This window comes from Cydia splendana, chromosome 12 (genome assembly GCF_910591565.1).
Source record: "Cydia splendana chromosome 12, ilCydSple1.2, whole genome shotgun sequence".
Lineage (NCBI taxonomy): Eukaryota > Metazoa > Arthropoda > Insecta > Lepidoptera > Tortricidae > Cydia > Cydia splendana.
This window is the reverse complement of record NC_085971.1, coordinates 20,621,369-20,646,732: the sequence shown is the minus strand read 5'-3', so window position 1 is coordinate 20,646,732 and position 25,364 is coordinate 20,621,369. Positions and strand designations below refer to the sequence as shown.

At 38.0% G+C, this 25,364-nt stretch overlaps 2 protein-coding genes across 5 annotated transcripts in view; one reads left to right on the top strand and one right to left on the bottom strand.

Moving 5' to 3' along the window:
• Positions 1-937: 937 nt before the first annotated feature.
• On the bottom strand, positions 938-9,977 carry LOC134795703 (uncharacterized). Its single transcript, XM_063767639.1, has 2 exons — positions 9,941-9,977; positions 938-2,033 (listed from the first exon to the last, which is right to left on the bottom strand). Exons 1-2 carry the CDS (start codon positions 9,957-9,959, stop codon positions 1,045-1,047), a joined length of 1,008 nt encoding a protein of 335 aa, XP_063623709.1. The 5' UTR covers positions 9,960-9,977; the 3' UTR covers positions 938-1,044.
• A 2,350-nt stretch (positions 9,978-12,327) lies between these two features.
• The window catches only part of LOC134795644 (uncharacterized), a 439,378-nt gene continuing 426,341 nt past the window's right edge, over positions 12,328-25,364 (top strand). For all 4 annotated transcript variants that reach the window (XM_063767547.1, XM_063767546.1, XM_063767545.1 and 1 more), the window contains exon 1: positions 12,328-12,490. The gene's annotated coding sequence lies outside the window, so the exon portion shown is untranslated. The remainder of the gene's footprint in view (positions 12,491-25,364) is intronic.

Genomic DNA, 25,364 nt, shown 5'->3' with positions numbered 1-25,364 from the left:
TTCTCAGAACATTCTTGCAACATGGAAATTATTGTTAACAAGAGAATATAGTTGAAATAAAGTTTAAATAGGCATAACATAAAACTAAATGTTATTATGCATATAAAGAAAATCAATTTAATCTGTTTATTTCATAAAAAGGCATGCATATTTACAAATTTAACTACTAATCTTAAATTAAAAAGATTTTTTGAGTTAAGGAGTCTAGGTATTCATGTAGAATTAATTTTTATATGTTTATATTTAATTTTCGTAGGTACAATAGTCTTGAGTAATTGGAGGTTATAGATATCATTACGATAAATAAATAAATTCTCGTTCTCGAGAACATTCTCATAACTTACCGAGAAATTCTCATGTGGAAAGTTTCGCCACTTTGGAAAGTTCTCGTGAGTGCATTGCTAGGCCCAACTCAGAACAAAATGATGTCAGGGTAGAATTGTGTCAGGGTAATCGTTCAATGATCGATCGTTTAATGAGAAATTAGATAACGCAAAGGGCTACTCTGTTAAATGAGTTAAGAGTCCGCAGCAAGCTCGGCCGAATATCATCACCCCATACAAACGGAGTTTTGTTCTCATTTTAAAACTACGTGTTGGATTGAATGGATTGTAATGAAACTTTGCACATACAAATGACATGAGCTATATCTATGCCTGTAATTTTTTTATAAAGCTCCAACTTATAAAACAAACGAATTAGAGCAAAAACAAGTTTTGTATGAAAACTTAAGTCCGCTGTATTTTATTAACTATGGTATCTTAAGCTACGTAAACTAATTACAGGCATAGATATAACTACCTTATCCTATTGTAAGTAAGTTCCAGAGCAATCTTTGCATTGAGAACCGAGCTCGCTGCGGAGTCTTAAAACACCATATATCTCAAATATAATGAAGAATTTTTAGGTGCTAATCAAATAACTTTACCTTTAAGCATTAGGATTTATTAACATTAAACTCAAGAATTTTTTTTTTATTTCAGGATTTTGTAAGATTTAGTGACTAAATCCTACAAAATCCTGTAGTTTTTAGTGACTAAATCCTTAGTCAATAAACATTTCATTAAAAGCCTCAACGACCATCTTAGGCGTGGTGAGGTTCTTGTCCTTTAACAACACGTTCCGGGCTATCCTGTCGTTCGATACCAACAGGTCTTTCAGTATGTCTATATCAAACCACCTGGATATCAACCGCTCAATACTGTACGCTACATCCATATAACTTTTGTATACACGGTGTTTTCCAAATATTTTATAACGCGTCATCGAACAATCTGAGAACGCTTTGAATGCGAGAGAACCGAAAATTTTACATGCGTAATCAGTTTTAGCAAAAAGGTATCCCATCTTGTACAGCGCTGTTGCTCGGTATTTATCTCTTAGTTGTTGCATGAGCGACATTCTGTTCCTAGCATGGTAGATGAATTGTCTCATTATGTACGTAGCGGCTTCACCGTCACCTTTTTTCATGTTTTCATTTTGATAAAATGGCGGCTTTTGAGTCGGCGTTCCCATTGGCCACTGGTTATTCCAATAACGACGGCCGCTGCCTGAGATACTGAGGTTGAGCAGCTCATCTGTCGAGTCCAAGCCTTTCAAGAATTTAAGATTATTTGTATAGTTTCGTCCCAGCGCTTTTTCAGTCTCCTCCCAAACAACAGCTGGTTCATATTTCTTTATGAAGTCTTTAAACATAAAATCTTCGAGCTTAGTGCTGTTCTTTTCTATTGTCTCATCTTTCAAGAAATTTTCTATCAGATCATAATGTTCAGTATGATCGTTGATGGTCCAGGTGTCAGGTGTAGTGGAGGGAGCATGGGCCTCAGCCTCGTCAAGGTAGCGGTCTATGAAATGTGCCAGAGGCCAGTTGACTGCTTGCAGTGGCTCTCCAGGTTTTGATTCCTTTTCAATCAGGACTTTGGAAAGCTTTTCGTAAATAGCCTTTCGGAGGTTTGCTGGATCCCATTCCTCCACCTGCTGGTCTTCAGTGGCATTGGGCTTGAGTGTGGCAGCAAAAGTAAAAAGCAAGGCAACTACAAAAAATATATATTCTTTAAACACCAAACGAAGATACATATATGTATCCAATCTTGTAACATAACCATAGTAATGAATTTTGAAAACTAATTTTAATTATTCAAGTGGAAGTCCTGTCATGTGGCAGGAAAGCAAAGCATATGTCGCAGTCGGATCGTATAATCCGCCGTATTACATTACGGCTAGCCGTTTTCAAAAACAGGGGCGTTTTGAAATGCGGCGGTTTAACGATTAGCCGGATTGAATGCGGCTGAATGAGAATCCGCCGGAATGTATTCGGCGCCATACGTTCTTCAACACGGCTAGCCGTAATGTAATACAGCGAGTCATTAGCCGCCGCTTTGACAGTTTTTAGTTCCCATTTTTAACACCCGTGGCGCTGCCTGACAAACGCTGGGGTGTCCATCAAATCTGGAGTTCGTCGGACTGTTTCTTTTCAAAAAACATTTCTTTCGCAACTTAACTAGACGGAGCCCCGCTTCGCGGGGCTCCTATTTCTGAGCGGTTTGCCCTTCGGGCATCTGAAGCTACCTAACGAACCTAACCTACCTACCTATTGATTTAGTGAGACGTCCGTGAAGACATTACACTTTGGGGAAAAAAGCGTAGGTATAGGTAAGTAGGTTAGGTTCGTTAGGTAGCTTCAGATGCCCGAAGGGCAAACCGCCCAGAAATAGGAGCCCCCTTGCGGGGCTCCGTCTATTTAAGTTGCGAAGGAAATGTTTTGGAAAATAAACACATGTAGTGCGGTGGGACCATGGTAAAAATAAATTAAATTGCAAACATTGTCAAACTCCCGTTACGTAGGCGACCGAAAGAACTGGTCACTCTACAATCTAAAATAGTAGTACGATGCGGCTAAACGTTGGCCGCCTTATTGAAGAACGTATCGCAATGACAATCCAGCTAATCGTCGAACCGCCGCATTTCAAAACGCCCCTGTTTTTGATTACGGCTAGCCGTAATGTAATACGGCGGATTATACGATCTGACTACGACACATATACAACGTGTCCCAAAATTCAACGATAAGCTGGCACCAGAAGATGGACCTGATCATGACTACTCGAGGAAAAAAAAGAAAAAAAAAATATCTCAATTTATTATGGAATTACAAAAAAAAAAGAAAATCGACACCCCTAATGGTATTTTTAACGACCACGTCTACAATTTTTAAAATATTTCTGTTTTTATTTTTGTATCGGCAACCTAAGTAACACTGCTATCCACCACAATCCTTAAAAATACCAGAATACATGTAGTTTTTACACAAAAATTAATCAAAGTTAGTTTATCCTTATAATTTTAACTTTCAGTCCACTTTCACTCATCGTGGTGTACAAAAAAAGTACTGGCACTACTATGGCAAGTATTTTAGAAAGTTGACGCAACTAACCAAGATTCCAAAATGGTATAATACTCTAGGGAAACTAGGCACAAAATAAAAAAAAAATAGAGTAAATGTTCGAATTGCCTGTCACCGGCATTAATACAGACACGACATCGCTTTAAAAATGACCGTTTGATTAGTCGTGCATATCTTCTACCATTGAGATGATCCGCATCCTGTGTGATTCTTTCGAGCTCGTCCAATGTTTCAATAGGTTTTGAGTAGAGTCTGTCTTTGAGACAACCTCAGTAGAAGAAGTCCAGGGGGTTTAGGTCGGGCGAACGAGGTGGCCATAAGATAGAACCAAGTCGCCCGATCCAACGCCCTGGATACTCTTGATTTAAGTATTCTCGCACATTACGGGCATAGTGAGCTGGGCAACCATCATTTTGAAGCCACATGTTTTGGTAATAATCACGTAGAGGCACGTCTTCTAATAAGTCGGGCAATTCGTTTTGCAAAAAGTTCAAATAACTATCGCCATTCAAGTTTCCTTGTAACTCAAAGTGCCCAATTACTTTTCCATTTAATAAGCCCGTCCATAAGTTAATCTTAAATTGATATTGGGATTTGTCTTTTCTCATCAGGTGCGAATTTTCATTGCTCCAACCATGTAAGTTGTGAAGATTCAAATAGCCATCTTTCTTGCAGGTTGATTCATCCGACCATAGAACTTTATCTAAGAATTAGGGATCTTCCCTATGCTTTTGCAGCATCACACGGCAAAATTCGACCCGTAGTGGATAGTCCCGCGGTAATAACGTCTGCACACGCCTGTAGTGATATGGGTGAAACCTGTGACGTTTTAGAATTCGATGAGCAGTAGGTACTTTTTGGGATTCCCGTAGCTAGTTCTATGGCACGTACCGAGGTAGTTGAATCGTTTTCTATTTCATTGAGAAGCACTTCATCGCATTCCAATCTACCTCTTCCAGCGTTTCTCCTGTCAGATGGTAAACGAGTACCACACCGATTGCGAGCACACAAACGCTTGATGCACATTAATAAATACCCGATAATCCGGGTATCTTTGAGCATTTGGGTACCTTTCTCGATACAATCTGCTAGCTGCGTTAGCATTGCATCGGCATTCTCCATAAATGAGATGCATATTAGCGTATTGTAACGGTGTATACGGTAGCGGCATGATAAACGCTAAACAATCCAAAATACCCCAAAAGTCCAATTCACAAAACACAAATCACAAATTATAGTCCAAAATTTTAAAAATCATAGCGAATCGATCCTTGAAATGATAACCTCTTTGCGTGATTATTACCAAAACATGTGGCTTCAAAATGATGGTTGCCCAGCTCACTATGCCCGTAATGTGCGAGAATACTTCAATCAAGAGTATCCAGGGCGTTGGATCGGGCGACTTGGTCCCATCTTATGGCCACCCCGTTCGCCCGACCTAAACCCCCTGGACTTCTTCTACTGAGGTTGTCTCAAAGACAGACTCTACTCAAAACCCATTGAAACATTGGACGAGCTTCGCCAAAGAATCACACAGGCTGCGGATCATATCAATGGTAGAAGATATGCACGACTAATCAAACGACCATTTTTAAAGATATGTCGTGTCTGTATTAATGCCGGTGGCAGGCAATTCGAACATTTACTCTAATTTTTTTTATTCTGCGCTTAGTTTTCCTAGAGGCTCCGTCAGACATAGGCGTTTTGCGAGCGTGGCGTGACCGGGGCGCGATGAAAGCGGCGCGCGCGGCGCTGGCGGGCCGCTCGCGTCCCGCTCGCATCGCGCTCTGCGGACGCCGGCGGAACTCGCGCGTCGCGCCAACATCACGCTCGCGGCCCGCCAGCGCCGCGCTCACAACCCGCCCGCACCGATCTTTCTAAAGAAGCAATTATTGCCTAAAATAGTTTTTTTAATCTAATCTAACACCTTCTGTACGTAGTTTACTGCATTACTGCAGGAAATATCAAACAGGTCATTTTATAGAAGTAAAAAAAAAACATTTTTAACCGCCTTCAAAAAAAAAGGTTCTCAGATTGACCCGTATGTATGTATTTCGCGATTATCTCGCGTTTGGCTGAACCGATTTTAATGCGGTTTTCAGAAAAGTGTTTGTTACATTCTGGAGAAGGTTTTAGTATACATAAATCTGAGCTGATGCTGAACCCTGGCTGTACCTAGTGGAAGTCAGATTTGGTGCAACATAGGCCCACGCTATTTTGGTCATCCGTCACATCTTGATGAGCACTTGGGAAAGCAGTACCTGAAATAGAGCTGATGCTGAACCCTGGCTGTACCTAATGGAACTCAGGTTTGGTGCAACATAGGCCCACGCTATTTTGGTCATCCGTCACATCTTGATGACCACCTAGTGGAACTCTGCAACAGGCACACGACGACAAGTCGGTTAACCAAAACAAAGTGTGCCTATGTTGCACCAAACCTGAGTACAACAAGGTACAGCCAGGGTTCAACATCAGCTCTATCTTGGGTACTGCTCTCCCAAGTGCTCATCAAGATGTGACGGATGACCAAAATAGCGTGAGCCTATGTTGCACCAAACTTAAGTTCCACTAGGTACAACCAGGGTTCAGCACCAGCTCTATCTTGGGTACTGCTCTCCCAAGTGCTCATCAAGATGTGACGGATGGCCAAAATAGCGTGGCCCTATGTTGCACCAAACCTGAGTTCCACTAGGTACAGCCAGGGTTCAGCATCAGCTCTATCTTGGGTACTGCTCCCCCAAGTGCTCATCAAGATGTGACGGATGACCAAAATAGCGTGGGCCTATGTTGCACCAAACCTGACTTCCACTAGGTACAGCCAGGGTTCAGCATCAGCTCAGATTTATGTATACTAAAACCTTCTCCAGAATGTATCAATCAATCAATCAATAATCAATCAATAATTTTATTTCGTCATCATAGGTGTAAAAGTACAGGTGATAGGGTGTTTTTTCAATGCAGCAGCTATGATGTACCTTTACGGCTTACGATATTTAAAATATAGCTAAGTAATACAATTATTTACAATTAAACTATGAGTTACAAACTGGAAAAATAAATTTAAAAATTATAAATGTCAACTGACCTTAACATAATATACCTACCTACAAACTAGTAATAAAAACTTACAATGTTCTCAGTATAATATTCAATTAAAATTAGGAATAATTAGGTAATAATTTAAATGTCACTATCTCATTACATACTGCTATCACACAGAAAGTCTTGAACATTATAATAACATTTTTCCAAAAGAAATTTGCGCAATAACCTTTTAAATTTCTTTGGACTAGTACTTTTGAAGTCAGATGGTAGTTTATTGTACAGCTTTGGGCCCATTGTTACAATGTTGTTGCGCATAAGGCTAGTTTGACAAGCTTCTAGGTGAACACCAGGGTTCCTAGGACGTAAACTGAAACCTTGTGGGGGCTCTCTACTTTGGAAAAGACCAGGATTTGAGTTAACAAATACGCAGCACTCATATATATAGAGAGATGGCAACGTTAAAATATTGAGTGTTTTAAAAAGGGACTGGTGGCTTTCGAATCGTTTTAATCCGCATATTGATCTAATACATCTCTTTTGGGCTAGGAATAATACATTCTTGTATGTTGAGTTGCCCCAAAATATTATCCCATATCGTAAAGTGGATGCAACAAATCCATGATAGGCTGTTAAGACAGTACTACGATCAGCTGTTTTCCGTAACCGATATAGAGCGTAGGAAAACTTTAACATTTTTTTGCAAACTTCTGTGCAGTGCGTCTCCCACGACATATTGTGGTTTATGTGAATCCCTAAAAACTTTTGTGTTAGGGTTTTGTTAATATTTTGCCCCTCGTATTCTATGCTTATATCTGGAACTGTTTTTCTTTGAGTAAATTGCATGAATTTCGTTTTCTCCAAATTTATTTTTAGATTATTGTCAACAAGCCATTGCCATTGTGAATAATGTTATGAAAAGTTGTATTGATATCATATTCAAAGTCACGGGCTTGATCATGTTCTATAAATACTGTGCTGTCGTCTGCGAAAAGTATCATTGGATGTTGGGTACTACTGGTGATGTCATTAATATAAATTAAAAACAATAGGGGTCCTAAGACGCTCCCTTGTGGTACGCCATATTCCATGTAACACACTTTTCTGAAAACCGCATCAAAATCGGTTCAGCCAAACGCGAGATAATCGCGAACAAACATACATACGGGTCAAACTGAGAACCTTTATTGTGAAGCGGTTTAAAATACATCAACTTTGGCAGTAATGCAGTCGGCAGCTATACTGCAGCAGTATTGCAGCATGCACTACTGCCGACTGAATTACTGAGGCAAATATCAAAAATTCGGTCAGCATCATCGAATTTGACATTTGCTGCAGTAATGCAGTCGGCAGTATTGTCGCAATATACTGCTGCAGGCTACAAAACGCTCGTGAAACTATTCAACGTCCATGATCATGCTTCCCAACGTCCAACGTTCAGTAATCGAGTGACCGCTCGCAACACGCGCTGTGTTGTGTGTGACTGCGCGGGCGTGATCAAAGCGGGTCGCGCGCGCGGCGCGCCGGTGAGCCGCTGCGTCCAAGCGCAGATCGCGCGCGCGACGCGCTCCCGTCACGCTCGCATCGCGCTCCGCTCACGCCGCGCTTTGAAAACGCTCATGTGTGACGGAGCCTTTATACCATTTTGGAATCTTGGTTAATTGCGTCAACTTTCTACAATACTTGCCATAGTAGTGCCAGTACTTTTTTTGTACACCACGATGAGTGAAAGTGGACTGAAAGTTAAAATTTTAAGGATAAACTAACTTTGATTATTTTTTTTGTAAAAACTACATGTATTCTGGTATTTTTAAGGATTGTGGTAGATAGCAGGGCTACTTAGGTTGCCGATACAAAAATAAAAACAAATATTAAAAAAATTGTAGACATGGTCGTTAAAAATACCATTGTACGATTCATGACGGTTAAATATTGTTTAACTTAGATTTTATAATGACGAAGCCTGTTGCGGATATCATCCTTGGTATGTTTGGGACGAGGCATGTTGCTGATTTGCATTTGTAGCCACCGGACGAAGCCTGCGTTGCGGATTTCTTATTGCAAACATATGTAAGTACCTACATTAAGTGAAACAAGCTTGATATGTTCTAAATAAAATTACTATTTTGGAGGATAATAAAAAAATGATGGTAGTATAATACTTTGATATGATGTGAAATATTGCCAGTACTGCAAATATTCAAGTTTTCACGAATGACGACAAATATGCGTCACAGTAAATTATAAATAGTAGATTGTTAACCAAGGGATGAAAGACACTTATTTCAGTCGAGGTAGTTTGGCGCTCGTACGCAGTGAAAGCGCCAATATTCCGAGGCTGAAATGATGCCTTTCAGCCTCGGAAACTTCACTTTTCATCCAGTTTTCACTTCGATTACAAGGAAAGTTATTTATGAAATGGTGATTTTAAGACGATTATTTGCAATTATTTTCTATCGATAATTTACTGTGACGCATATTTGTCGTCATTCGTCAAAATCAATAAAATGAAAACTTGAATATTTGCAGTACTGACAATATATCACATCATAATTATCAAACTATTACACGGTGGCCTGGGCCGCACCGTGGACATGTGGTCGGGCCCTAACTTGAAACTCGTGTCGATTACACTCCCCGGTGTTGAATTTACTAACAATAACAATAACAATAACAATATTTTTATTGACAGTAAAAGTTTAACAAGCACGTTACAGTGAACCCCGCACTAGGCATGGCCTGTATCGCGGGGGTCATGATCTTCACGAGTTACCAGTGATAAAAAATTATAAATATATTAAACATAAGAATAGGAATTAGGAAAGAAAGAGGATGTGAACTAGTGTGTTTGTAAGCTTGTTGTGAGAAGGGAGTGGAAAGTGTGTGAATGAAAATCTAAGAATGTAATGAATGTAAAAGTTTGTTAGATTTCAGTGTGTTCGAGCATTATGAAAAACTGAAACTGAACTCGAAGAGGAATGAAGAGGTAATCCTATGAGTACGTGGAGTAAGGAGTCACTTGGGAAGGATTCAGAATTTCTTCTGATTCCTCGTAGTTCCAAGACTTTAGCAGGTTTAATATACGATTCTTTGCCTCATATACGTTACAGTGCCTAATGTCACAAATTTTAACTACTTTATTGTAAATGTGCGGGAAGAGAAATGCCGAGAAGCGCTGCGCAAAGGGAGTGAGAACACGAGGTTTAGGGATACTGTAAATTCTACTTGAAGTGAGCGAGTGATGATCCGGCAGACGACTGGCCATAATATGAGTATATAAGATAGCACGTAGCAAAAACAATTTGCGAACACTCATGACTTGGGCTTCTTTGAAGAGTTCAGCTGTTGGATAACGACGGGGACGCCCCAAACAGACCTTTAGAACCGCTCTTTGTGCGCGCTCCAAAATTATCATTATTTTTCACACTTGTATCGTAATGTACTATTGTTTGTATTCTAGTGTTTAATTTTATGCAAAATAATATTACTCACGAGCAGCGGCGAACATCATTTTCCATCAATGGTTTCCTGGCAAAATGTAATTATAATTTTATAACGCAGCATAAACATGTTTTAATTTGGAAATAATTTAGTTGGTTTTAATGTAATTGTTTTTCCAGATTGATTGGATTGGTTGAAATAATACTTGAGCGTGATTCAATACAATAATAAAAATCTTAAATACTAAAAAAATGTTTTTGAATAACTTTATAATACAAACTAAATTAGAACCAAAATATATGTCATATAATATATATATAACAAACATAAATATAACAAAATATATACATCTAAAATAACACTAAAATTTTATCTTATAATGTTCAACGGAGAATTTCATTACAATTTTACAAGTTTCGTTTTGAATATTTATGTACAGTAAGCTGCAGAGCTAACCGACCCCCTCATAGAAACTTGGGGCTTATTCGACATGCCACTTTTGACGTCGCATGTTGAACTTCCGTTGAATCGAATCATTACTTTTCTAAATTTGACATTAGCAATCTACAGTTAGGTGACAACCAAACCAAACCATTATAAACCTTAAAGTAATAATAAAACAAAGTTGTTTTTTGTTAAATTATTGGTTGGACCAAATGAACTTCCGCACTTGATGAACTTCAAATGAACTTCAACAGTTGAATTTCAATTGACGCGAAATCCGACCGTTGTACATGTCGAATTTGGCCCCTTGTCTGTGCTGCTTACTGTATATACTTTAATTTCGCTATCCTAATAACCCGCAGTATTGCTATGTATTAAGTACAGTAAGCTGCGAAATTGCATGGAGAAATTATGTATGAATTCATTGATAAGTCGACATGCGCTTTTGCGGCTGATGGTACAATACATAGCGTTGAAAAAGCTATATCATCATACGTCGTCATGATAAATATCGGCTTTTAGTTTTAACAGAGTCTAAAAACCGGCCTAGTGCGAGTCGGACTCGCGCAGGAAGGGTTCCGTACCATTACGCAAATAACGGAGAAAAATATCACGTTTGTTGTATGGGGACACACTTAACTATTTATTATGTTCTGTTTTTAGTATTTGTTGTTATAGCGGCAACAGAAATACATCATCTGTAAAAATTTCAACTGCCTATCTCGGTTCATGAGATACAGCCTGGTGACAGACAGACGGATGGATAGACGGACAGACGGACAGCGGAGTCTTAGTTAGGGTCCCGTTTTTACCCTTTGGGTACGGAACTCTAAAAAAATACCGTCAACTATCCGACACATTTCTAGACTGCCCCAGTAGGTGAAACAAACATACAACATCGCATACAACTCCATGAAAAAAACACTAATAAACGGCCTGATTCGAATTCGAATTTTAAGATAGGTCAAAAATATCATCATGTCAGTGTCAAAACGTTTTTATTGGAAGTAGCGTCACTTTTGACAGTGACATATCCCGTATCTTTAGTAATTTTTAACGCATCTTAAAGATCGAATCAGGCCGAAAGTCATGCGAACTTGCCAAACTTATATATGTAATTACCATATTTGCCTGATTCGCCAGCAGGCCGCCGGGGTCATATTTTATTCCGCGAAGAAAAGTTGGTCAAACAACAGCTCGAAGCCTATTTTGTATCGCCGACTCGCTCGCACGGCACTAACATGCCAAAGATTATCGGGGTGAGAAATTATGCCTAAAATGGAGATTGCTCTGTGAGAAAACCGATGAAATGATTTGAGCTACTGCTCAAAATTGCTCTGTAAGTCAGTATACAGGCCAATTCATACGTACATGCACTGATATCAGAACGATACTTGAATCATGTTATTTAATTATCGCGCGTCTCGCTCGCGCCAACACCAGTATGTCTAGGTACCTAGCTGTAAACTTATACTTGTTTGAATAAAGAATAAAGAACACATACGGATAATATAACACTTTAAGCTCTCGCATTTTGTACACATATTACACAAACGGGTCTACCGCGATATAATTTCATTGTTTGTACCTTAAATTCCAACGTTTCAGCTGAGTTGCACCAGCTGTGGTCACGGAAAGACTAATGTCCCAATGTCAACGGAGATATAAATAAAACACCACTAAACTACCCGAAATTAGTTTATAAAAATGTTTGGGGTAGACAAAGAAATTGCAGCCACTCGTCAATATTTAGCTGGTAAGCGTCTGTAGCTCAGTTAGTAGCAGTGATTGGACCGGTGTTCGAGTCTTAAGGGGCCCACTGATTAACAGTCCGCCGGCCGATATCGGCCTGTCAGTTGCTCGGAACTGTCAAAATTTTGTTCTAACTGACAGGCCGATACCGACTGTTAATCAGTGGGCCCCTTTAGTGAATTCTCGTTTTCCTTTAATATAAAGAAAATAAAACGAAGTTCCTACCAAGACTATCACCAGTCTAGCCCTCAACTCTGTGGCGCCGTACGGGGCACCCCTCAGTGTCCGGCGCGGCACCCCCACGGCCGCACGCCCCCGCGATATGTGCCACCTGTATCTGTGCTGTGTTGTGTACCCTTTGTTAGGGAAGTTTGAAAGTGTGGTTCACCTGTTTTGGTAAATAGGGTAAGTTTTTCATTAGTCAAGCGATTCGATTTTATAATTACCCGGTTCCTATTAAAAGTATAAGTATTCACATTATATATTTTCTATATCAAGATGTAGATGTGGATCACCTGTTTTATTAATAGGTAGGGTAAGTTTTTCATTAACAAAGTAAAATTATCAAATTAACAGTGCTTGCAATGCAGAATTTCTTCTCTAAAATACTATGAACACTATCAATTGTTTTTTCTATACTGTTTTCTTTTATCAAGATGTGGGTAACCTACTTTTATGAAAGGGTAAGTCATTGCTTTTGCATTAGTAAAGGGTTAAAGCCTTATTTTATCGAAGTAGTTTAAGAGTCCGCAGCAAGCTCGGCCGAATTTTGCCTTCCCATTAGAATCGGAATTTCGTTCTCATTTTAAAACTACGTGTTGGATTGTAATGAAACTTTGCACATACAATGACATGAGGTATATCTAGTCCTGTAATTAGTTTGTATAGCTCCAGCTTATAAAAGAAACGAAATAGAGCAAAAACAAGTTTTTTATGAAAAACTTAAATTCGCTGTGTTTTTATAACTATGGTATCTGAAGCTACCTACATAAACTAATTACAGGACTCGATATATCTTATCCTATTGTAAGCACAAAGTTTCAGAGCAATCTAGCTAGTCGTTTTAAAATGAGAGCATAACTATGTTTGTATGGAGAACCGAGCTTGCTGGGGACTCTTAACTTGAGAACATAAGGTACCTGTTTTTGCCGCTTTCGTCAGCATAATATATCATCAAATTATAATGATGATTTTCATGATATAAAAGTGTGATATGCTCTTCTTCAAGACTCAATAAATTGGGTAATATGGCTCCATCGATAATGTCGATGATTTCGCCAACGTCAAAGTGGATCCCACGTCGGATCGAATTAATATTATTGTTTGTAATAAATAAACTTCACCCAGTGTACGGTATAAAGCTATCGAATTATGGCCTCTAGGGCTCTAGCCAGCCACGGTTAGAGGTAGAAATACCAAACGCTCGTAGAGGACGACGTTGTTCGGTACTTCCATGGGCTTTGAGCTCTTGTAAGGTGATAGCTGGACTTTATAAGCATCCGCGTGGGCTACCCGGCCCGGCGTTGACGTCAGAATGGAAGTTAAACGCGTTTCATGATTAATATTTCATTATCTGCACACTTCCACATTAATTTACTGCATAATACGCTATCAATATTACACTTTAAACAACATTAATGAGCTAAAACAAAGAAATTAACCACGAGGCGATGTTACTAATATGGCGGTCGACGAATAACCTTCTCTTCAAGACTCGAAACTATCTTCGTACGTACATCTAGACATCTAGACGTAATATTTGACATATCTTAAAGTTCGAATAGGGCCGATAGATCCTTCCGAATTTATAATATTAATAAAAAATAAATAAAAAATAAAATATCTTTATTTCAGAATATAAAAATTCCATACAATATTGTTAGTACCATAATACATTACAGCTAGATGTTAGTAAGTACATTAAAATTAATCATTAACACAATATTTTGACAATGAGATCAAGATTTATAATAAAATTAAAATTAATTGGAATCATGGATATATGTATAATAAATAACAAGTAAAATAAAATTGTCTAGAATTGAATTGAAGGATGTCACAATATTGTTATTCATATAAATAATGATTTCATGTCAAAAGCACAAATAGAAATAAACAAATTTCCTAAAAATATTAAATATATCTTTTTAAATAATAATTTTGACCCAAGTGCACAGGATGGAACTATCTGGTCTGTCAGCGATTACCTTCAGTATCCTGTTGTCGCTGCGTCGGATGCGGTTTAGCAGGGATGCGACCCGCTTTCGCCTGATCGCATAAAAGTCGTCGGTACGCGCCTCGGCAAACATTCCTGACGCGCTACAGAACCGTGGCAACCTCAACAGGACTCTGAAGGCATCATTATACTGGATACGAAGGGCATTATAGGCTTTCAGCGTGTAGTTGACCCATAGGCTACCCGTGTAGAATACTTGGCAGAACGCCTTAAAAAGGGTGATTTTAACTTGTTTTGAGCAACGGGCAAACCTACGAGCCAACATATTGCTTCTGACCGCTAATGCCCTTCGTTCCCTCTCCAAATCGAGATCGTCCTTGAGGTCCTCCGTCACATAGTGTCCTAGGTACTTAAAATGTGAAACCCTCTGTAGGTCATTACCTTTCAAAGCTATAGAAGGCACATGCTTAGGGTTCATTTTGTTTGACCTGAAAACTAGGACTTCGCTCTTTTTGGAGTTGTATATAAGACCGTGATTTTCTGCGTAGGCCTCACAGACACCCAGCATTTTCCTGAGTGCACTGACAGAGGGGGACAGCAGCACCATATCGTCGGCGTAGCTTATGTTGTTCACGCTGACGCCGTCGATATAACACCCCACCGGCATTCTGCTGAGCTCCTCTATCAGCCCGTTAACATACAAGTTGAAAAGCTTCGGTGAGGTTAGACCCCCCTGCCTCACCCCGCATTTCAACTTATATGCCTCCGACTGTGCTACCCCCCATCTAACCGTATTGGTCTGGTTGCCGTACCAATATTTAAAAATATCTACCACTTCACGCGGGACCTTACATGATGATAGTTTATCCCACAGGATACCATAGGACACCATGTCAAAAGCTTTAGACAGATCGAGGAAGCACGCATATACAGGCGTGCTCCTGTCAGTGTAATACTTGACGGTGTGCTTTAGACTTAAAATGGCGGTCTCAGTAGATAAATATAGCGGTCTCAGTAGAATAATATTAGTAGTGAAAAATCTATTTACCAATAAAGTCTTGGATTGGTTGAAATGGGTTAGTGGCTTGTTTAAATAATATTGACGCTTAATGTAGCTAAATCGAAATGTGGTTTTCAGTTTCTATACAAAAAGGGTCAACAGGGTCGCTATGTATATACGGATTGGTTTATGGTTTTAATTAACTAACTAAAGTGTGTATAAAGGGTTAAATGAAACACGTGTCCCTCAATGTACATGGTTGACCTATTTGCCACCTTTATGATATTTACTATACACCGTGTTTTTATTGAATTCCGTTAACTTCGGGGTATAGTTAAGTACGTTTATAAGAACTAAATGGCATAGTTAATTTTCAAAAAAAAAATTTTTTTTTGTTTTTTTTTTGTTTAAAAAGTAATTAAATGTAGCATATAGCGTTGTTGTAACACGGGCATTACATTTAACTCAACCAAACAATTGAAATCTGTGACGGCTACAAATATAATGACCACCAAAAAATACTTTGGTACCCTAAATAAAAAAATCATGCTTACCAAAAAAAATTACTGAACACCAAAAAAATAAGGCCTAAAAATACAAAAGTACCACCACTTTAATTACGACTGCACTTCAAATTGTATTCAAATACCAAATATATTGAATGATCACCAAAAATCATTAATGATCACCAAATCTTGAAGACCAAATTAATGCGATATTTTCACCTAAATAAACCACTATGATTACCAAAAAATTTATACATACGAGTATTACCAAATAAAGTAAACTGATGCCAAAATTACTAGCCCCTCCCGCTCAACCCCCCGTAGCCCGCACCGCATACCTACCTAACCTAATCTACTTTTCTAGTAGCATTTCGTTATGCTACTAGAAAAGTAAGTTAAACTGCTATCAGTTAAGTGGGTTAGGTTAGGTTAGCACTGCGACCCTTACAGAAATGAAATGGTACTAGAAAAGTAGGTTAGGTTAAGTTTCAACTGCTACCCATACAGATACGAAACGCTACTAGAAAAGTGGGTTAGGTTAGGTTTGAACTGCGACCCTTACAGAAAAGAAATGCTACTAGAAAAGTGGGTTAGGTTAGGTTTGAACTGCGACCCATACAGAAACGAAATGCTACTAGAAAAGTGGGTTAGGTTAGGTTTGAACTGCGACCCTTGCAGAAAAGAAATGCTACTAGAAAAGTGGGTTAGGTTAGGTTTGAACTGCGACCCATACAGAAACGAAATGCTACTAGAAAAGTGGGTTAGGTTAGGTTTGAACTGCGACCCTTGCAGAAAAGAAATGCTACTAGAAAAGTGGGTTAGGTTAGGTTTGAACTGCGATCCTTACAGAAACAAAATGCTACTAGAAAAGTGGGTTAGGTTAGGTTAGAACTGCGACTGTTACAGAAATAAAATGCTACTAGAAAAAGGTGACGAAGTGGATTAATTAATTTAATAGGATAACGATATATTAAATGATTGCACATTTTTAATTAAAATGTGGTTACAATTTTGTGATCATTTACTATTTTTGCGTTTACAATGATTATTTTGGAGCCATTTGCTTTAATAGGATTGCAAGATTTAAAAATTTGGTTATCATTTTACATTAAAATGGAGTTCTAATTTTGGTGGTCATTTACTATTTTTGGGTTTACAATGATTATTTTGGTGTCATTTTCTTTAATAGGATAGCAAGATGTAAAAATTTGGTTATCATTTCACATTAAAATGGGGATTGAAATTTGGTAATCATTGACTATTTTTGGGTTAATAATGATTATTTTGGTGTCATTTCCTTTAAAAGGATAGTAAAATGTAATAAAATTGGTAATCATTTCACATTAAAATGGTGTTATAATTTTGGTGATCATTCATGAATTTAGGGTGGTAAAATAGATTTTTTTGGTATTAAATTTTACTAAATCTGGTGATCAGTTAAATAGCAGCCATCTGTGACATATCAATGTCATTTCGTACATCAATCGACCGAGATTGTACTTAAGTTTAGTAGCAAATGTATGAACTCATTCTAAACACTAATCAATATGTAAGCCGGCCCTAAGGCAAGTGTACACGCTTGTAGAGGTCTTATAGGAAAAAAATAAATTATGGATTATCTCCGAAATTGACTTAATTAGAACATCGGTGTCTTTGAGAAAGTTACTTGATTTAAGCTCAGGAATGCACCCTTGAAATTAACGGAAATAAAAAAAAAACACGGTGTAGTGTGTAAATCCAATACGGGTGATAAGTTAAACCAGATGTACAATTTATTCGTGTAATCATTAATTAAGAAGTTTTTTTAAGATACACTTACCTAATTATGACCCCGTAATTAATTTTCCGAGCAGCAATGTACTGCAAACATTACGAGACATAACATTACATGAAAACAAGCGTTCACAGTTACTTAAAAAAGCTCGTATCTAGTAACTTTTGTATTGCTTTACATTGCGGTTCGAATTATTGTGTATGGTTAATATTTTCATTGTATTTCTAAGCAAAATTTATCTCAATATTCTTCTTAATATTATATATATATATTATGAGGAACAATCATCGTAAGCATACCTACCTACATGAATGCTTAACTATGTATGTATACGAAAGGGGCTGTCCATAAATGACGTCATCGATTTTTGTCGATTTTTGACCCCCCCCTATAATCATCCAAAAATCATGCTTCAAATGACCCCATTTCCTACTACTTCATGCTACCGTCATCCTATGTCCAGACCCCCCCCCCCCCCCTAATTTGAAATGACGTAATTTGTGAATAGCCCCAAAGTAGTACTTACGAGTATACAGGAAGTTGCAGTATTATTCCAAAATTACAGGTTAGCCTTTTAGTACATAAGCACATTATTTAAAAAAATACGTTTCGGAAATACAGGGCGTTTTTCGAACAACTGGCCATATTGTGCGAGGTGATTATGTAGACCATACTGAACAACTTTTACTATGGGACCAACTCTGAAATCACAAAAAAAATATTTGGCCGTTTTCTGAATACATTTTGGTCGAGTGGATGTCGACGTTTTCTACGGGAAGGCCAAATTTTTTTTTGGGTTTTCGAAGTTGGTCCCATAGGAAAAGTTGTTCAGTATGGCCTATATAATCACCTCGCACAATATGGCTAGTTGTTCGAAAAACGCCCTGTATTATTCCAAAATAGACTTAATACTTAATCATGGTTATATTAATTTCTTATAGGATTAATTTGCGTAAACGCAAGATATCTAAAAACTGTTGTATCAAATTGAACCCGCAAGGAGCTTCAAGCCAGAAACACGAGTGCTCGTAGTACGCTTGTGCGCTACGCCATTCCCCGCGGCGTAGACCCTCTACGCCGTAGGCAGCTACAACTTTACGTGTAACGTGATAATACCGACAGTACATATATACATTAGGAAATTAATTTAAATATTAACTATATTATGGACTAGCAACCCGCCCTGGCTTCCCACGGGATAACAAATTATACACATACCTTCTTCAAGAATCACTCTACATATCGATAGGTTAAAACCGCTTGAAAATCAGTTCAGTAGTTTTTGATTTTATCGCGAACATAAAAACACACAAACATACAAACAGACGCGGTGGGGGACTTTGTTTTGTTAGGTGTAGTGATATGAAAACAAGGTATTCAAAATAGGAGATCGGGCTGATAGTCCTAATATTATTTTTTTCGATAGTACACTACCAACTACGGTTTTTTGCCGTGTAGAACCTCTTTTTAGGATTCCGTAGTCATAATGGCAAAAACGGAACCCATATTAGTTTCGTCATGTCTGTCTGTGTGTCTATTTTGTAAGCCACTTTTTAGTTCAGAAGTTAAATGAAATAAATTTTAGGGGGGCACTAAGCACATTTAAATAAATGTATTTTTATTAAAAAAAAGTACTTCATAAATAATAAGACATACGATTAATAGCTAAACGAGGCTTGTAGCGCGTTTCTGAACGCCATAAGTATTTATTTATGACTCAGACAATTTAAAATGGAGGTGCATTAAGGTCACTTATCCTTCGTTAGCGTCGCGACCACGTCAAAAATGCACTCGGCCGTATTGAGGCGAGGAACAGACGTAAATATAGCCACGGGTTAACCCCTAACCTAACCCCTTTTGCTGCTGCGGGTGCCAACTTGATAAAACCTAAATTGGTAGGGAGGCCAATACTATTCTGAAGGATAGCTAAATGACATTCTTTAGATATCATTTTGATGTCTAAATGTAAGTTTATATCGGCCTTTCAAATAACTATTTTATTATCTTCTGAGTAAAAATTACAAAAAATAAAACCGGGCAAGTGCGAGTCGGACTCGCGCACGAAGGGTTCCGTACCATAATGCAAAAAAAAAAAAACGAAAAGAAAGCAAAAAAAAAAACGGTCACCCATCCAAGTACTGACCACTCCCGACGTTGCTTAACTTTGGTCAAAAATCACGTTTGTTGTATCCCAAGTAGCACAGATTAGCTGTATAGCAGCCGCATAATGAAGTCCGAATACGCTTGAAGCTGGAATATAAAAGCTGCATAAGAGCTGTATAAGCGTCTTTTCAGCTTTTATAACTCTTAAATGGGCACAAATTAGGCAGCCTTAAGTTCACATAGCTACTTAAGAGCGTTGTAGCAGCAATTTAACGGAATTATAAGGGGTAACAGGAGTTATAAGAGATGTATATTGACTGGGTAAGAGACCACCAGTTACCCTTTATTCAGCTAATATTTCACATGTGCGCCCTAATACCGGGAAAGATTGACGTTGGGCTGAATAAAAGATAATTAATAACATACTTTTACACCTCTGCCTTAAAAATCAGCTATTATATTTCGTATAGTGACGACGAACGCAGAGGTGAACATATTTATATTGAAACAAAAACGTTAAGCGCAACGACACCATAAGTCATTTTGTTAAAGTGTTTAGTTAAATGTTTGTACATGATCTTTTATATATTAATGCGAGAAAGATGTTTGGGAATGCAAGTTTATTGACATTATATATATACATTATCTAAGAAAATTTCAGTGCGCCACGAAAATAATCAGTATTTATTTAAATAAATGATATAAATAAGCTATGTGTAAAAACTATTTCAGTGGTTTGGACAGAATTATGAGATAAAAAGTTAATAATACGTTATAGGAAGTACTAAACTAATGATTTAGGTTAAGAACTCAGGCACAAAACCTTATTGTTACCCTTAAAAGTTGGAAAAGCAATTTCAATTTTGTAGGTTATATACAATAAAATGGCGGTCAATGTTAAAAAGCAACGTGAACCTTTAAAATTCTAATATGCAGCATACGACTGTTATATATCTGACAAAGATACTTAAGTGAACCACTATACAGTCCAAGTCGTTATTTCGATACACGAGTGAACCTCTAAACAATTATAAGGCATCTTGTGAACGTTTAAACAGCCGCTATGCAGACAGTCCCAATGGTAGTATAATAGGCTGCTTAGCGGTAAACATGTTCAGCGCTAAGCCGTATTATGCGCCACATGTGTTCGATTATACGTCTATTGGTTTCATAATAGTTCACTCGTTCTCCCTTATAATAAGTCAGCGAAATAAAAGCTGCTTTAGCGGTAAACATGTTCAGCGATAAGCTGTATTATGCGCCCCATGTGTTCCATTATACGTCTATTGGCTTCATAATAGTTCATTCGTGCTTCCTTAAAAAGTCAGAATAATAAAAGCTGCTTAGCGGTAAACATGTTCAGCTATAAGCTGTATTATGCCCATGCCCTATGTGTTCCATTTATACGTCTATTAGCTTCATATTAGTTCACTCGTGCTCCCTTAAAAGTCAGCGTAATAAAAGCTGCTTAGCGGTAAACATGTTCAGCGATAAGCTGTATTATGCGCCACGTGTGTTCCATTATACGACTATTGACTTCATAATAGTTCATTCGTGCTTCCTTAAAAAGTCAGCGCAATAAAAGCTGCTTAGCGGTAAACACGTTCAGCGATGAGCTGTATTATGCGCCACTTGTGTTCCATTATACGTCTATTGGCTTCATATTAGTTCACTCATGGTCCCTTAAAAGTCAGTGTAATAAAAGCTGCTTAGCGGTAATCATGTTAAGCGACAAGCTGTATTATGTGCCACATGTGTTCCATTATACGTCTATTAGCTTCATAATAGTTCACTTGTGCTCCCTTAATAAGTCAACGTAATAAAAGTCCACAATTACCTCCTTATACAGCACATGGCGTAATTTTATCCACTAAACAGACCTTATAACGGTTAAAGCATTTGATAACCCTTAAAGCTGTATAGGGTCGTAGCAAATATACCTTTATATCACTCTTTGCATATTAATGGTAGTTTTCAGAGCCGTAATGCAGCTTTTAATCAGCCCTAAGCTATATAAATATCACTGAGATCTATTATACAGCTGTAGGACCACGAGTGTGCTCTTATAAGTGTCTTAATACGCACAGAGCGTTAGATAGAACTAAAAGTGAGTAGTTATAGAGCTATCTGTGCTACTTGGGATGAGAGCCCCATTTAAATCTTTATTTTATTCTGTTTTTAGTATTTGTTGTTATAGCGGCAACAGAAATACATCATCTGTGAAAATTTCAACTGTCTAGCTATCACGGTTCGTGAGATACAGCCTGGTGACAGACGGACGGACGGACGGACGGACGGACGGACGGACGGATGGACGGACAGCGAAGTCTTAGTAATAGGGTCCCGTTTTACCCTTTGGGTACGGAACCCTAAAAATCACTATAAAATATTTAAATAGCCTAATAACCAGTATAAGGAGATACGGTGGCTTTATCTTGAAATATTTATTGTCGATGGCGCTTACGCCATTATTAACGATGCTCCGATATATAAATACAATGCCGCGCGACGCTGTGCGGCGTAAGCGCCATCGACAATAAGGTCCCTTTTCATAAATAATGCCCCATATACTTACTGTTAAAAATTGTAACACCGACAAGAAAATATAAAATCGCAAATTTATTAAAAAGACGCAAACCAAGATGTAAAGTCCCGGGACGATAAAATTATAAACCACCGTTTCCCCGCCATTAGCCCATTTAAATGACAATGCGGCAATCTGGGCATTTCCATGACAAAAGTTAACTTAAATAAGGGATGTTTTTAACGCTCATTTTGACATGTTTCTTGGTTTATTATGGTTCATTTGAATATGAAACCAGTTTTTTTATTATTGCGTTTATATTTGTGCCAGGACATTTTGAGTGTACAGCCAAGGTCAAAGATATTTTTACAATTGAAAGGTACTAAAAATCTTTACATTTAAATAGGTTTTTTTTATTTAATGCACCAATGGCTAATGGCGCGAAGTATCCTGGGTGTCCGAGGATTGGAAAGGGAGAGGGGAGGCCTTTGCCCAGCTGTGGGACACACACATAGGCTAATAAAAAACAACGGGTTGCACTCCGGGAGTGCCGACAGAAGTGAAAACTCAATGACTAGTCCAAAATGTCTGCAGCACTATGTATAATTGATCCATCCTCCTTTCTATTGAAAAACTTTAGTTCCGAAATTGCTGGCCAGTAAGCTTAAATTTGTAGCGTTAATTGTTTAAAATTCGAATAGAAATTGTAAAGTTACCTTGCAGACCCCGCATCTAAATATATTTTGGTCATGATATTTTGAGTTTTATTCACCAGTACTAGAGTTCACTTTTATTAGCGATTTCATCAAGATGTAGCTTTATTGAATTATATTTGAGTGATATAAAGTTAGAATGTAACTGTGAGATCCTCGTATTTTAGCCCGTACAAGATTAGAACATTGAGCTTTATTGCTTAATATAAAAGTCCAGTTTTAAATAATTGACCTGATTATGATACGTTATGACTAAAGTTCTTTGGTGAATAACTTTGTCCGTGACACATGACGTCACCGTTACGTTACGCGTTACGCGTTACGCTGAATCGAGTTTATCATTTTTTCCCCACCTCAAAAAGTGCTCAGCGCCGCTAAAGAAGTTTTCACTTCAAAAAAAATTAATGCTCCAAAGTTATGTTCGCAATCTTTATTCCAAAGAAAGAGTATCATAAGTACATTGTGACATATCTTTGTTTACATTGCACGTTACAGAATAATATTTTCTGTCATGTGACATACATATTCACAGTGGCACATGACATTTAAGTTGATAAGCGAGTCCAAATAGGGTTGAAAGTTCGTACTATTATACTTATATCTTAAAAAGTTGCATGCAGATCAATTAATAATTTAGGTACTTACCTAGCTCATACCAACTACCTATTGTGACATAACCAAGTATTCCGTGTATTGCCTCAATAATAAATTGTTAAGGGCTATGAATTGACCGTTCCTTCTTTAATAACAAACGTCAAACTCGAACCGTTGCAAAAACAACCTTATGTCGTTAACGGTTAAGTTTACTTTCCAAAAGACAAAAGCTTGAGGTGTGTACTAGCAGAAATATGCTGACCATTCGTAGTCCTTACGGCATCACAATAAGGTTGACAAGAGATTAACAGTGTATATTTTAGTACGCGAGGCGTTATTCAATTGTTTATCACTTAGAGTAGACCAAGAAAAGTCTGCAGCGATTTTGATAGCCCACGCAGTGTAAGTGTTATTTTAAACGTCAAACATTTATGAAATTATGACATATAAATAACAGTTGCACTTGCGTGCTCTAAAAATCGCTGCAGACTTTTCTTGGACTAACTATATAAAACAAAGTCCCCCGTCGCGTCTGTCTGTTTATATGTTCGCGATAAACTCAAAAACTACTCAACGGATTTTCATGCGGTTTTCACCTATCAATAGAGTGATTCTTGAGGAAGGTTTAAGTACGTAATTTGCTAAGGTTTACCCGTGCGAAGCCGGAGCGGGTCGCTATTTAATAACTATAATTACTTGTGAAGCTTGGTAAAGTTTGCATAAGCGTTTGTGGAAGCTGGTATAATTGCTAGAAGCCGCAGGAAAGCTAGTGGCATACTCGTAAGGGATGTCGTAACGGGGGTGTGTTCGACATTTGAGCCTTTCGTACCAATTGTAGCTTGTGGTGACGGAAGATTCTATACCGTGCAGGTAATATTATGAATGAAGTAGCCACTTTGATCCATTCCAAATTCTAAATAGGTACCTATTAATTGACCTCTCTCCGAATCATATTGGCCACATAGACGCTTGTGGGTTTATGGGAATATGCACTCAAAAAAAGGAGCAAAAAATGCCACGGTTTTTACTCCATCGATCTCACTAATCAGAAATATTTTAATATGAATGTGTCTCTCCGGTGGGTCGGCCCAGGTATCGCTGGGAAAACAGTGTGACGGCGGATCTGCTTCAGCTTCGCGTCAGTAACTGGCAGGAAGTTGCGCAGAATCGGGACAGGTGGCACGCTCTCCTTTCGGAGGCCAAGATTCTCTTTGGATCGCTGAGCCAAAATAGTTAGATATGTGGCTCTAGAAAAATAAGGTTAAATTCGTGACCAAAGTCTCGATAAAGTAACCATTAAAGGAAATAAAACTCCATAACTTAAAAAATAAATCCGTTCGTAGGTTTAGGGTTTATAATGGTTTATGTGCCTTATATTATAATGGTGTGCCTTTTTTAATCACTTCATTATCTTCCGTCATTCTTTCTGTCATTTCTGATTATATCATTCTAATTAATTTACTGCCAGTAGTAATGTCATTTCTCGTGTCATTACATTGACTTAACTCCAATACTGAAGGAAGATATTTTAATAAACATAACTTGCCGTCATTCCTTTATGCCAATCCGTATATTATCACTAAAAATGTAATTCCTTCAAAGTAATGTAATTATTCATGACCGTTGTTCTAAAGTATACCAATGGTCAGTTAGGTACTGTTAGTACAGTCCCTAAAACACAGTTTAGCACATTACCGAGTGGACAAGTATATTGTGGTTGGCAGCCGCCCAAACGGCCGGAGTTGACCACTTAGCCGACATGGTTACATGATAGTTAGTACACGGTCATTAAATGCTAGTTGCCAAAGGTTTTGGTAAAACAACAAAAAGTTTTATTAGGGTTGTCCTTATTTTGTCGGAGTTTAAATAATCGCGGGTCCCATACATAG